The sequence below is a fragment of the Mus caroli genome, unplaced genomic scaffold (genome assembly GCF_978045245.1).
Source record: "Mus caroli unplaced genomic scaffold, Mus_caroli_1 scaffold_18, whole genome shotgun sequence".
Classification (NCBI taxonomy): domain Eukaryota; kingdom Metazoa; phylum Chordata; class Mammalia; order Rodentia; family Muridae; genus Mus; species Mus caroli.
Window position 1 is genome coordinate 87,821,597 of NW_028227273.1, and position 15,040 is coordinate 87,836,636.

At 45.1% G+C, this 15,040-nt stretch overlaps 1 protein-coding gene across 5 annotated transcripts in view; it reads right to left on the bottom strand.

Annotated features, from left to right (window-relative positions):
- Positions 1–15,040, bottom strand: part of Tulp4 (TUB like protein 4) — a 140,313-nt gene that overhangs the window by 44,122 nt on the left and 81,151 nt on the right. For all 5 annotated transcript variants that reach the window (XM_029471020.2, XM_021185717.3, XM_029471019.2 and 2 more), the window contains one exon: positions 11,052–11,213. In XM_029471020.2, the coding sequence (XP_029326880.1) occupies positions 11,052–11,213 (162 nt within the window). The remainder of the gene's footprint in view (positions 1–11,051; positions 11,214–15,040) is intronic.

The window sequence follows — 15,040 nt, forward strand, 5'->3', positions numbered from 1 at the left end:
GATTCCTGGTTTATTCTGAAAGGATACAATGTAGCTTCACAGCTGGCTGTGCCCGTCACTTCTAAGCTGTGGGATTCAGGAGACTCCCCAGGTCTTTGCTACTGAAGGACTTCTAAACTAACCTAGAGCCAAGGTAAGACAGCCTCTCCTGCCCACAAGTGAGCTTTCTCTCCCCTCCTCCCCAGACCCAGCAATGACTCTGTAGTAGTGCTGCACCACAAAAGGGAATCCCATCTTTGTTTAAGCCCTTAACGAATCATATATGGGAAGACTCCTTTCCCAAACAGGCAAGGAGACCATGAATCCTCACAACTGAGAAGAGGACAGAGGGCTGCCGCCCTCCTTTTCTGCCTATCCTCATCCAACCAAGCTACTTTGTTTCTCGTTTGGAACATTTTGTTTTGTTTTCCATGTGTTCTGAAATCTTTGAGGCTTTGTGGAAGAAAATCCATTTCTTGAACTCAAACAGGTGCAGCTACTGTATCTGTGCATTGCATAGCATTTTGTTGTTGCTTTGGTTATTGCGGGTAACAACTAAGACCCTAACCTTGGCACAGTGGTGCCCATCTATAATCTCTGTTCCCAGGAGACTGAGGGAGGAGAAGCACCAATTTGAGACCAGCTTGGGTTGCTGTGCTCCAACACACATTAGAATTCTGGTTGATTGTGGGTCTCTCTGGGTTCAGCTAATCACAGTATCATGAGATAAATTACAAGATACATGAAATAGAAATCTTTCATGAGATTTACACTGAACAAACTAAGAATGGAAGATGGGAGGAAAATTGTTGTGTGTGTGTGTATATGTGTGTGTGTATACATATACATACATATATATATATATATATATATATATATATATATATATATGTTAAAGTCAACATTTTGTTAATTTTCTTCATATGGATTATTTTTAATACCACATCCTGATGATGACCCTTGCCTGAATGCCAGTGGCTGGACGGCTGGATGGCTGACCTCCAGCCAGAATCAATTGTGCATGTCCCACAGGTATTCCTATGGAATTCTTATGGCTGTCTTTTCATGCCTACCCACAGCAGTCCTTTGGCACTGAGAGCATGTGTGCCTTATCAGAGATGAGATATGTGCTGTTCCAGTACAGAAACTAGCCTAATCATAGTCCAGTCAAACCCTTTGAGCCCTAACCTTGACTGTACCTAACCGTCATCTAAGAATGCAGAATTTCAGCACAGTTTCATCCACTCTCCTTCTGCCTCTGCTGGCCTTGAGCGAACACTGGTATTGTTTCTATAAATTCAAGGCCATGTCCCTAGAATGACACCGGCCTCCCTCAAGTTCCTGTCTGTGAAAGCTCAATGTCTCTAAGAGAACTGGTTGTTCTAGCCCCCCACCCAGGACAAGGCCCTATCTCCCACTTTTGGTGGTGGCCAGCTAAGTTTGTCCAGAATCCTAATTCCCTTGACAGGCACCTGGCAGCTTTGTTCCTCCTACTCAGTACTGTGTCCATGTGCCTTTCTCTTCCTCAGTCTTCCTTTAAAACACCCAGTCATTCTGCACAGACGGCAGGGCAGCTCCATTCACTCTGCTTCAGTAGTCGCTGACAGCTCCAGTTTGTCCTTCCTGGGCTAGCTTGTGTTGGGATTGGTTTGTCTTGGTACCAGAGACAGTCCTGTAGATGCTGCTCCAGCCACGATGTAGCTCCGGTACTGTAGGGCAGGGCAGACCCTGACCTTAGTACTTCCCAAACTCGCAGGCTGGCCTCAAAATGTGCAGACCAGCCTGCCTCCCCACCATGCCCAGCCCTTCTCTCAGCCCTTTCACGAAGAAGCTTACTAGTAGGTGCAAGAGAACAATGTTTTACCATATCTAGGAATACACTTGGGTATTTCTGTAGCATTTAAATAGGACTCAAAAGCTTTTATGGCTAGCAGAGGGAGGTAGGAGGAGGATCTGAAAGTAGCAGTTACAATAGGACAAGTTGGCCACAAACTGGTCCCAGTCCTGGGTCCTTCATACAGAAAAGGATGCTTCCTCACAGGTCTACACAAGCCCAAAAATCTAGAAAGGTCCCAGCATTAGGTGAAATTATTGATAAAAATGCAAAATGGATGTAGATAGCCACCTTCAGCCTCTGTCTTAGTCAGGGTTTCTATTCCTGCACAAACATCATGACCAAGAAGCAAGTTGGGGAGGAAAGGGGTTTATTCGGCTTATACTTCCATACTGCTGTTCATCACCAAAGGAAGTCAGAACTGGAACCCAAGCAGGTCAGAAAGCAGGAGCTGATGCAGAGGCCATGGAGGGATGTTCTTTACTGGCTTGCTTCCCCTGGCTTGCTCAGCCTGCTCTCTTATAGAACCAAGACTACCAGCCCAGAGATGGCACCACTCACAAGGGACCTTTCCCCCTTGATCACTAATTGAGGAAATGCCTTACAGCTGGATCTCATGGAGGCATTACCTCAACTGAAGCTCCTTTCTCTGTGACAACTCCAGCTGTGTCAAGTTGACACAAAATTAGCCAGTACAGCTTCCTTTTTGGAGAGTGGCATTTAGGTGACTTCCAAGGTCTCATCCCTGGGGCTATGTTTTAGAAGCATGTCTTTCCTCCTCTTTCACTCAAAATGGACTAACGTATATTTTATCAGGTAATATACCTGAATTTGAGCAAGGTAGGAAAGAGCAACTCTTAGTGATTTAGTGATTTACACCGCTTGCACTGCTCATCTCTAAGCACAACTTCACTTGTTCCCTGGAACAGAACAAGACCTGGAGAAATGGCTTCAACAATGGTTGCTCTTAACAACTCACTGACTGCCACATGTGCTTCTGCTCACTGGCTTGCCTGTCCCACCTGTGGCTTTAGAGCAACTGAGAATGCAAACTAGACCAGAGCCAGGCCTCTCAGGAGCTACCCTGGCTCCAGTCCACCCGTACCTTCTCTCTTCCATGATCACTAGTGCTGCAGTGTTTATTCCAGAACAGTCCCCACAATACATTCACCTAGTGTAAATCAAGTTCCTCTATCCTGAAGCCAAGCCAGAGGCTCATGTCTCCAGTGGCCTGGGTGCCTCCTGGAGATGTTCTCGTCAGGAGCCAACAGCTACCACACAGGCTCTTCCCCACGCTCGCTCTAGTCACCAGCAAAGGTCTTCAACAAGGGTGTGGATTACCAACATTTTAATCTACCAAGCTTCAGAGTTCTTGGCTTCCAAAAGTCTGTGTAAGGGATGGGAGAGAGATGACCGCTTGCTTTCCTGTTGGTCGGCGCATGGTTGCTTCTGAGTCTTTTCCAGGACACCGAAGTCTTTACCATAGGGCTCCCAGGGAGGTGAGAATGAAGCTGTGGTGACAGCCAGCTCTTACAGAGCAGCCAGGGAAATATAACCTACAGTGAATGCAAGTCTGCTGTAAACAGTAAGCAGTCATTAATACTTCAATTTTTCAAGTTTGACATTTCTCTCTCTCCCAGGTGTTAGAACACCTGTGTGTCAGATTTTAGAAAAGTATTTGGACTACAAAGCTGTCATTAGTTGAGAAAGCACAGGCCGTGTAACTGTGTGCCTGGGACTGTGTGTCCCAGAGAGTCTTTCCCTAACTGACAGCTGCAGCCATTCCGGTGAGCAGTGGTTAGGAGGGCAACACACATTCTGAAGAGACCTGCACAGATGTACTGCGAGTGAGTGACTTTAAAACCACAGCAGAGCTGCACATGGAGGTGCACACCTGTAACTCGATGGTGACTCAGGAGGTTGTGCTCTACACCAGTGCGGCTAAAGGACAGCCAAGGGCCACACAGACACTCCTCACAGCGGAACAGTCAGAGTCAGGTCAGGATACTATCTAGCACATCTATGGGCCTCGGTTCAATACCCATCAACACACACACAAGCACACATGCACACAGGGAAGGGAGAGGAAATGATAAAAAGTGCACTAACTGCACTATCTTTAGATTTAATAAAATAAAAATACATAGACTGTAAAATCCCAAGAAGATAGCTGGGTAAATAAAGGGCTTGCCACACAAAGGTGAGGACCTGATTTTGATATCTGGTCAGTGGCAGGTCCTAGTGAGAACCCCGTTCTCCACTTGGCTCTACTTCACCTACAAGTGCTGTTTCTAGCAAAGCATTTGCATATAGATGTGACTTTTACTTCACATGGAACCTTTCCTGGCTTTCCCTCAATGTCACCTAAAGACGACTGTATAAACTCAGTGTACTTGGAATAACACACCACATATCAGATGGTGTTTTAGACTAACCCTCCTTTTAGCAAGTGAGACACAGTAACTCTTTGAGGTCTGAGGAAATATGTGGCCTGATCACGCCTGAACATTCTAAAGTCTGGAAAATAAGAAAATGGAATCTTATTAACTGTCAAATATTTATTAACCTAGACCCTTCCCATTTTATTAAAATCACTTTAAGAGTGTGTAAGAAAATATGAGATTTAAGCATCTCTGCCTTTAAAGGTTTTAGGATTGACAAAGTAAGTATGACCTGTACTCAAGGAGACAGACATCTGGAGCAGCTGGCAGCAGGTGTATTAGGTAAACCCTGCTTCTACAGCACAGTCCTTGTGGAACCCCGTCCCTCCCGGTGGCAGAAGCAAGCCCCAAAGGACTGTTTTCTTGGGATTCTTCAGGAAAATCAAGAGCCACAGAGTCCCTTCCCATGTTAGTAAATGTGCATTCACAAACGGTTACCACAGAATTCTTCATCTTTTAGAATAAATTCCCAAAATTTGGTTTGGAGGCTTTTGTTGTGGAAACAGATAAAGTATGTCTGGTTGGCTGTTGGAGGGCTGTCCCAGCCTCTGCCTTTCTAAAGAAGGAGGTGACTCTCAGGTGGCAGAACAGCTGTCCTTGACCTCAAACCCCCTGGAGGCACAGCTCCCAATGTCTGTGTGGCAAAGCACTTTCACATTCAAGTGCTCTGTCCTTCTCCCAAGCCACAGCAGGGCTCCGAAGAAACCCCACTGCTTCAGTGCCTCAGAGCCACGGAGGACTTCAGCCTTCTCTGTCAATCATTCTGTCACTCTCTATGTGCCGTCTTCTCCCTCAGGCCCTGCAATGCTCTAACATGAACATATCCCAACTCCACCAAGTTTTTACACCACGGCTCTGTCTGTCATCTTCTCTTTTCCAATAATTTATTAGTCTGTTATCAACTGAATTAGATGCCCCCAATATTTGTTTTCCAGCAAATTAATTAAATGGGACTCTATTTTGAGATGAGGACTAACATAAGTGATGGTCTAATCCAGCAGATGTGGGTCTTCTAAGAGACAGACTCTGGGATGCGAGGAAGCCACGTGAGGATACTGCAAGCAGTGGCCACCTGTAAGCCCCAGACACACTGCTAATGTCTCAGTGTTGGCCTTCAGCCTCTGTCTGCAGTGCTCTGCTAGGGCAGTCCTAGGAGGATACAACTGTCTTTGTCTGCTATCCACTATCCAGATAGGATTACCTTTCCATATCACAACACAAACTTCTTACATGAAATAAATGCAACAATTGAAAAAATGAGCTGTAAGAACTGAGAACAAATTGTAAACCTAACTTGATTTTCTGCAAAGGTTCTGTATGTAGCCACACCAAATTGATGAACAACATTTTGAATTCAAGTTCTCAGAAGAACAAAAACAAAGAAACCAACAAAAACCCCCAAAGTAAGTAAAGCAAAAAACATACACAAAGAAAAGGGAAAACTAGTTTTTAGTTGGGCTCACTGACTGATTAGGGTCTCCATGAATGTGGAATGCTACTGCAGAATGTTGCAGGTCCAGAACCAAATTATCTTAGGCTATCTTTAGCCCCTTAATAGCCATTCACTGCCACCTCTGTGTTTGACCTAACATTCTCAGAACAAAGAGACAAGCTCTTTTTTAGAATGTGGGAAAAGAGCTCTAGCTTCCACCAACCCAAAGGTGAACAATGTTGTCAGGCAATGTCTAATTTCTACAACAGAGACTTCCCATTTCACTATAACTGGTACTTTAGTCCGTTTGAAACATGTTATAATTTATGACTTCCTCTGTACTACGGAAATGACAGAGAGGCATCATCATGAAAGAAGACAGCATTTACGCAACCTGAGTCTGAGTTCCTGGGCCACTGTCCCTCCCACGGAGTTCTAGATTGTAATATTCAACAGCGAGAAGTTGGAACAGGCCATCAGTTGGCGTACACAAATTAAACCGATCAACTGATTGTGGTTCCAAAAACAAAGCAAACGTAAACAAAGTAAACACACTGTTTTAGGGCCCGAAACATGGCTTAGCAGTGAGAGCACTGGCTGCTCTTTCAGAAGATCTGGGTTCAATTTCCAGCACCCATGTTGGCTCAGACCTGTCTGTAACTCCACTGCTACAGGATCTGATGCCCTCTCCTGGTCTCCAAAGGAACTACACACACATGGTGTACAGACATACAGGCAGGCAAAATATCCATTTAAAAACAAAAACAAAAACCCAGCCACACCCCATGTTTCTCTAACAGTCAGGGAAATGAACCTAGACAATGGATGCCATCACTACTCATTTCTGGGTGTGGGAATGTAAGTGAATGATATATGTAAGTTATATAAGGCTGATGTATCAACATGCACAAGTACACAAAAATGTACTACAAAAATAGGTGCACGAAAGGTAAGAGGGAAAAACAGACAACTGGGAGCAAGAATATCAGAAAATTATTGGGTCAATTTAAACAAATTTTCTTTATACTGAACACATTACTAACCACACACTAGGGCAAATCTTCTGCATCCCACCGACACTATCTGGACATGATGTGGAGCAGAAGAATTCAGAGGTGGAAACGCACTCTGCAAACTGAGAAACAGTCACATCTGTGTATATACAGTTAACAACTGACACTCAGTCATGACATACTCTCCCTACTCAAAAACGGCACATAAGCCACCAATCTAGAGTGAAGAAAGTAGGTGATAAATAGGAGGGAAAAAACTCGGGACTTCTTTTTTTTTTTGGTTTTTCGAGACAGGGTTTCTCTGTGTAGCCCTGGCTGTCCTGGAACTCACTCTGTAGACCAGGCTGGCCTCGAACTCAGAAATCCGCCTGCCTCTGCCTCTCGAGTGCTGGGATTAAAGGCATGCGCCACCACGCCCGGCAACTCTGGACTTCTTAACACACTTATAAATAGGCACTGCTTAGATATTTAGAGGTTGGCAGGAAATACCCCAAATCCTATCTAAGATGTGAAGGGTTTCTGTTGAATGCTATTCTGACCATATGTTAACTTCTCTGAGATACAGGAAACAAGTGGAACCAATCCTCATATACTTGGAGATTTGTAATCAGACCACTGCAGGCCATAGGAGTCATGGAATCCTGCTCTCCAAGTCACACACGGAAGGCCAGAACCAGCTATGTCACTAACTGCAAACATAAGGCAAACTTCAAGTCAAAATCATATCAGAGATATCAGAGAATGGCAAGACAGGATGTGAGAGTTCCTTCTGCTTGCCACCTGACTGGATAGGACACACCTCGGATATTAATACAGCACATCTGTGACAAGGTTTCAGTTAGGTAACAAGAGATCTGATTTAATGGTTTCATCCAGTAATTATTTCAAAGAGAACAGACTAAAGGAAGGTCAGCTGGTCGGAAGCAGTGTTGTCTCCTGGAATATGGGGGTTTTTCTTTCTTTCTTTCTTTCTTTCTTTCTTTCTTTCTTTCTTTCTTTCTTTCTTTCTTTCTTTCTTTCTTTCTTTTTTTTTAAGACAGGGTTTCTCTGTGTCGCCCTGGCTGTCCTGGAACTCACTCTGTAGACCAGGCTGGTGTTGAACTCAGAAATCTACCTGCCTCTGCCTTCCAAGTGCTGGGATTAAAAGCGTGTGCTACCACTGCCCGTCACTGGAATATGTTTTTGAGGAATATACACTAACCATTCTTTCCTGTTAGTGTGCTTTTTGCTGCCATGAGTTAAACAGCTGTTTCTTCTTGCCCTTCCACATGACAATTTTGTCTTCGCAAAGGTTCTAAAACATGTAATGAATGATAGACTGCAAACTCTGTAAGTCAAAATAAATCACTTCTCCTGTGTTGTCTCAGGTAAAGAAAGGGAAGAAGTTTTCTTTTTTCCATGTTCAGATCAAACAGGCCTAACGAAGTATTCAACTCTCCTCTCCCTGTTAATTTCCTCTGCAGATCCATGTTCTTCAGTGTCTGCAAACCATTTTGAAAGTCTGATGAACAAGGAAGGATACAGATCCTTCCTGGAGGTGAAAGCAGTCTTGAGGACACAGATGGTAAGCTGGGAGCCTCTATCACACAGGCATTGCCTTAATCTTGCATAGACATGGCCATGCCCCATGGGCTCCCTCAGACCATTTCCACAGCTTCAAAATATTAACAGCACAAGGGAGCTAGCTGTAGACACTAGCTGTGGAGGTCCCGTGCAGTGCTGTAGACACGGGCTGTGGAAGTCCCCTGCAGTGCTATGGACACTAGCTGTGGAGGTCCCGGCAGTGCTATATACACTAGCTGTGGAGGTCCCAGCAGTGCTATGGACACTGGCTGTGGAGGTCCCGTGCAGTGCTGTGGACACTAGCTGTGGAGGTCCCGTGCAGTGCTGTGGACACTAGCTGTGGAGGTCCCGTGCAGTGCTGTGGACACTAGCTGTGGAGGTCCCCTGCAGTGCTATAGATACTAGCTGTGGAGGTCCCGTGCAGTGCTGTGGACAGTAGCTGTGGAGGTCCCCTGCAGTGCTGTGGACACTAGCTGTGGAGGTCCCCTGCAGTGCTGTGGACACTAGCTGTGGAGGTCCCAGCAGTTCTATGGACACTGGCCTTGGAGGTTCCGTGCAGTGCTGTGGACACTGGCTGTGGAGGTCCCGTGCAGTGCTGTGGACACTAGCTGTGGAGGTCCCGGCAGTTCTGTGGACACTGGCTTTGGAGGTTCCGTGCAGTGCTGTGGACACTGGCTGTGGAGGTCCCGTGCAGTGCTGTGGACACTAGCTGTGGAGGTCCCGTGCAGTGCTGTAGACTCTAGCTGTGGAGGTCCCGTGCAGTGCTGTAGACTCTAGCTGTGGAGGTCCCGTGCAGTGCTGTAGACTCTAGCTGTGGAGGTCCTGTGCAGTGCTGTGGACACTAGCTGTGGAGGTCCCCGGCAGTGCTATGGACACTGGCTGTGGAGGTCCCCTGCAGTGCTGTGGGTTGTCTATGATCTGCTACATGTCATGTACACCATGCATAAGGCACAGCATTGGTAAGCTCATAGTTCTGTCTCTTCACATTTCCCAAGTTCCCCAAGGGAGGAACCACCCCTCCCTCCTGTGTCACCTTCTGTGTGATGCGTACTTGTCACTCTGCAAGTGTGTGCATTTGTTTAGTTTGTTGGGGACAGTGGCTGGCAGAGCAGCACACCAGGCATCAGGTACTGCACAGCTTCCATCCTTTAGGGCACTCAGAAGCGGACCCTGACTTGACTGTAGTACATTTTCAGTGCTTGCACAAGCATCCTCAGAGTTATCATTACAGAAGTGTGGGGAAGAGGCAGGAAATCATTCACAGCTTTTGTCACAGAAGAGGAAACTGAGGAGAGGAAGAAGCCAGCCAGCAGGCTTCCCTCACAAGATAAGAAGAATAAGACCCTAGGATACTAAAGTTTCATACGAAACTAAATGCTTCACAGAAATACTAAAGTAGAGTACGAAAAAGTCTATTGGAAGAGAGAAGAAACTTAAGAATTTATAAATCAGCACTGATCATGAAGGAAAAAGAATGTGCCAGTTTAACCTTGAGATGATGGAAACATGAAATGAATGTGTGCCAACTAGAGAAACAGCTTAGCAAAGAGTGTAGCTCAAGAACAGAAAGAGTTCCAAGCAATACTACTTGGTAAACGTGCTTTACATTTGTAAAGGTTTAAATTGGTCAAGCATCTATTTCTAAATTATCAATACATATTTTTTTGAGTGATAATGCTTTTTTAACCATTATTATAACAACTAGGGTCAATAAAGAAACATTTGCAATCATACCTCAGAAAAGCAGCCAGAGGCTTGCTGCCATGAATGAAGGCTCTTGTGTCTGACTCACGTCCTTCCAGCTCTCTCACCATGCTCAAGTATTCCTCAGGGTTAGTCTACACTGTGACAGCACGAGCCACACCACTTCACATCCTGATTCCTTATGCGCGCTAAGAGCTCTATCAGTCTCCCACTTTTAAAAGAGGCCTGTTATCTACTCAGCTCCCCACAGTGATGGAGCCATGCCTTAAGCACCTACTCTACAGGGAGGCCCGCTTTCACCATCACATACAAAGCCTGCGACTGCAGACCCCCCTTCCTGCCCTCAGTCTTCTCAGGAGTGTGTTCCCTGATGCAAGGCTCTGACAGAGTCCCCGCAAACTGCTTCCCTGAGCAGAAGGGAGGGAAGCACTGCTCACCTGCTGCTTATACTGCAGCAGCATCTGGACTATTTCATTACTGCTGCTCCTAAGTGAGCCATGGAAATGTAACTCGCCTGAAGAGGAAACTTTCTCACAATATGATTATTAGTTGATCTTCCTTTTCTACTTGTTACCTATCGATAAACTGGCAGTTTATTTGGATTTCTAAAATTGACTTATATGAACATTTCATATAATTAAAACATTAACTGCCAGGCAGTGGTGGCGCACGCCTTTAATCCCAGCACTTGGGAGGCAGAGGCAGGCGGATTTCTGAGTTCGAGGACAGCCTGGTCTACAGAGTGAGTTCCAGGATAGCCAGGGCTATACAGAGAAACCCTGTCTCGAAAAACAAAAAACAAACAAACAAACAAAAACTCCAAACATTAACTGAATGTTTGCCACACTAGAATCTCATCTACATGTTTGTTTTAATTTTCACTTTGATAGTTTTCTTATTTTACTTTTTTACTTCAATGTTGGAATTGGAACTCAGGGCTCTGTGCATAGCCAACAAGCCTTTCTACCAGGGAACAGTGTCCTCAGTGCTGTGTGATTCTTTAAGGGGCTTTTGCATCTGTCCCCTCCTGCCTCCTCCTCAACCTGCAATGGTAACAGTGCACAGTGACATTTCAGAAGCTTTACCTGCTGGTCATCGGGAGTCCATATACCACACGTGATCTGGCTCTCCAAGTTGATTTCAGATGACCAGTGTCTTTGTCCACTGACAGAACCAACCAGGACAAACCCATCTCGATATGAAATGAGAGCTTGAGTCCCATCATGGCTCCACGTGAAATCACTCACCTTAAAGACATAGAAAGAAGAGTGAAGTAACAGCATGACAGGGAAACCATTGTTATCAAAGCCGAGGTATAGTCCTTAACTCAAATTTCTGTTTAAGATCAAGATGGGCTAAAGTCAACAACATAAAAGGGAAAGCTACAACAGTCAGAGATGGTAGTGCTTTCCTGAAATTGTGGCAAGCTGCAGGCTATCACAATAACTTCCAGATCAACATTAGCTCCAAAATAAGACCTTGTCTTAAAATCCAAACAAACAAAACCAACCAAGCAATCCCCATCAAATCAAAGCCAAAACCCAACCAAACACCAAAACCCCAAAACAGCACTGTCACAGCATGGACTGTGTGTCAGCACTGTCACAGCATGGACTGTGTGTCAGCACTGTCACAGCATGGACTGTGTGTCAGCACTATTATAGCATGGACTGTGTGTCAGCACTGTCACAGCATGGACTCTGTGTCAGCACTGTCACAGCATGGACTGTGTGTCAGCACTGTCACAGCATGGACTGTGTGTCAGCACTGTCACAGCATGGACTGTGTGTCAGCACTATTATAGCATGGACTATGTGTCAGCACTATTATTATAGCATGGACTGTGTGTCAGCACTATTATTATAGCATGGACTGTGTGTCAGCACTATTATAGCATGGACTGTGTGTCAGCACTATTATTATAGCATGGACTGTGTGTCAGCACTGTCACAGCATGGACTGTGTGTCAGCACTATTATTATAGCATGGACTATGTGTCAGCACTGTCACAGCATGGACTGTGTGTCAGCACTATTATTTTAGCATGGACTGTGTGTCAGCACTATTATAGCATGGACTCTGTGTCAGCACTGTCACAGCATGGACTGTGTGTCAGCACTATTATTATAGCATGGACTCTGTGTCAGCACTATTATAGCATGGACTGTGTGTCAGCACTGTCACAGCATGGACTGTGTGTCAGCACTATTATAGCATGGACTATGTGTCAGCACTATTATTATAGCATGGACTGTGTGTCAGCACTATTATAGCATGGACTCTGTGTCAGCACTGTCACAGCATGGACTGTGTGTCAGCACTATTATTATAGCATGGACTGTGTGTCAGCACTATTATAGCATGGACTGTGTGTCAGCACTGTCACAGCATGGACTGTGTGTCAGCACTATTATAGCATGGACTGTGTGTCAGCACTATTATAGCATGGACTATGTGTCAGCACTGTCACAGCATGGACTGTGTGTCAGCACTATTATTATAGCATGGACTGTGTGTCAGCACTATTATAGCATGGACTATGTGTCAGCACTGTCACAGCATGGACTGTGTGTCAGCACTATTATTATAGCATGGACTCTGTGTCAGCACTATTATAGCATGGACTGTGTGTCAGCACTGTCACAGCATGGACTCTGTGTCAGCACTATTATAGCATGGACTGTGTGTCAGCACTATTATAGCATGGACTATGTGTCAGCACTGTCACAGCATGGACTGTGTGTCAGCACTATTATTATAGCATGGACTGTGTGTCAGCACTATTATAGCATGGACTATGTGTCAGCACTGTCACAGCATGGACTCTGTGTCAGCACTATTATAGCATGGACTGTGTGTCAGCACTGTCACAGCATGGACTGTGTGTCAGCACTATTATAGCATGGACTGTGTGTCAGCACTATTATAGCATGGACTGTGTGTCAGCACTGTCACAGCATGGACTGTGTGTCAGCACTATTATAGCATGGACTATGTGTCAGCACTGTCACAGCATGGACTGTGTGTCAGCACTATTATAGCATGGACTATGTGTCAGCACTGTCACAGCATGGACTGTGTGTCAGCACTATTATTATAGCATGGACTCTGTGTCAGCACTATTATAGCATGGACTGTGTGTCAGCACTGTCACAGCATGGACTGTGTGTCAGCACTATTATAGCATGGACTGTGTGTCAGCACTATTATAGCATGGACTATGTGTCAGCACTGTCACAGCATGGACTGTGTGTCAGCACTATTATTATAGCATGGACTGTGTGTCAGCACTATTATAGCATGGACTATGTGTCAGCACTGTCACAGCATGGACTCTGTGTCAGCACTATTATAGCATGGACTGTGTTTCAGCACTGTCACAGCATGGACTGTGTGTCAGCACTATTATAGCATGGACTGTGTGTCAGCACTATTATAGCATGGACTGTGTGTCAGCACTATTATAGCATGGACTATGTGTCAGCACTGTCACAGCATGGACTGTGTGTCAGCACTATTATTATAGCATGGACTCTGTGTCAGCACTATTATAGCATGGACTGTGTGTCAGCACTATTATTATAGCATGGACTGTGTGTCAGCACTATTATAGCATGGACTGTGTGTCAGCACTATTATTATAGCATGGACTGTGTGTCAGCACTATTATAGCATGGACTATGTGTCAGCACTGTCACAGCATGGACTCTGTGTCAGCACTATTATAGCATGGACTGTGTGTCAGCACTGTCACAGCATGGACTGTGTGTCAGCACTATTATAGCATGGACTGTGTGTCAGCACTATTATAGCATGGACTGTGTGTCAGCACTGTCACAGCATGGACTGTGTGTCAGCACTATTATAGCATGGACTATGTGTCAGCACTGTCACAGCATGGACTGTGTGTCAGCACTATTATAGCATGGACTGTGTGTCAGCACTATTATAGCATGGACTGTGTGTCAGCACTGTCACAGCATGGACTGTGTGTCAGCACTATTATTATAGCATGGACTATGTGTCAGCACTGTCACAGCATGGACTGTGTGTCAGCACTATTATAGCATGGACTCTGTGTCAGCACTGTCACAGCATGGACTGTGTGTCAGCACTATTATTATAGCATGGACTCTGTGTCAGCACTGTCACAGCATGGACTGTGTGTCAGGGCTATCATAGGTCTCTTGAGTACTTTAATGCACTAGGCCCCAGGATAGCAATTGAAGGGGGTATCATCATTCCATCTACATAGAATCTAAGGCACAGAGGACCTAAATAACTTAGCCTTAGCCACAGTCAGTGAGTACAGAGCTGAGAATCATAGCTCTTGCTTTTCCAAGACTCCTACTTCCAGTGAGTAACAGGTTCTCTCTCCATCACCATATGGTGCTCATTTACAGAAGAGTAAAGCTTTATTCTTCTATTCCCTTGCCATTCTAGAGCATGGTCCTCTGATCAGAGTGAAGGACAGAAATCTAGTGGAAAGCTTCGACTCTAGTACCGGCAACTCAGGAGTATTTAGAATGGTGTATTCAAACGTTGCTTCTCGCCTTTGATTTTCTGTGCTGAATTACATCTATGGGTTTTTCAATATTGCACTTTTCTCAATACGGGAAGTAATGGGGAACTAGTGTATAAATAAGGCTGGGCCACAGGGTACTGTAGTAGTACAGCACTGAACAACAGGAAAAGGCATTATGTTCCTTTCATCTATGACTTTAATCATTTACCCATGTCTTCACAATCTGCAGATACAGGATTTAAAAAATATATTCTATTTTTTATTTCTATTAGTTATGTGTACATGTGTGTCTGCCTGAGGGTGTATGTATAAAAGCCAAAAGAAAGCACCTGCCCCTGGGTCTAGCGTCACAGGCAGTTGTGAGCTGCCTGTTATGGATGGACATTGGGGGGCTAAATAAAGGTCCTCTGAATTTGGTGACCACAGAGGCATTACTCTAGCCCCCAGGATTTGATCCTCTCCCCACGTCTCTCTTGCCCATCCGCCCGCCTTCCTTCCTTTCTTTCTTCCTCTCTCATCCTTCCTTCCTTTTTTCTAAAACAGGGTTTC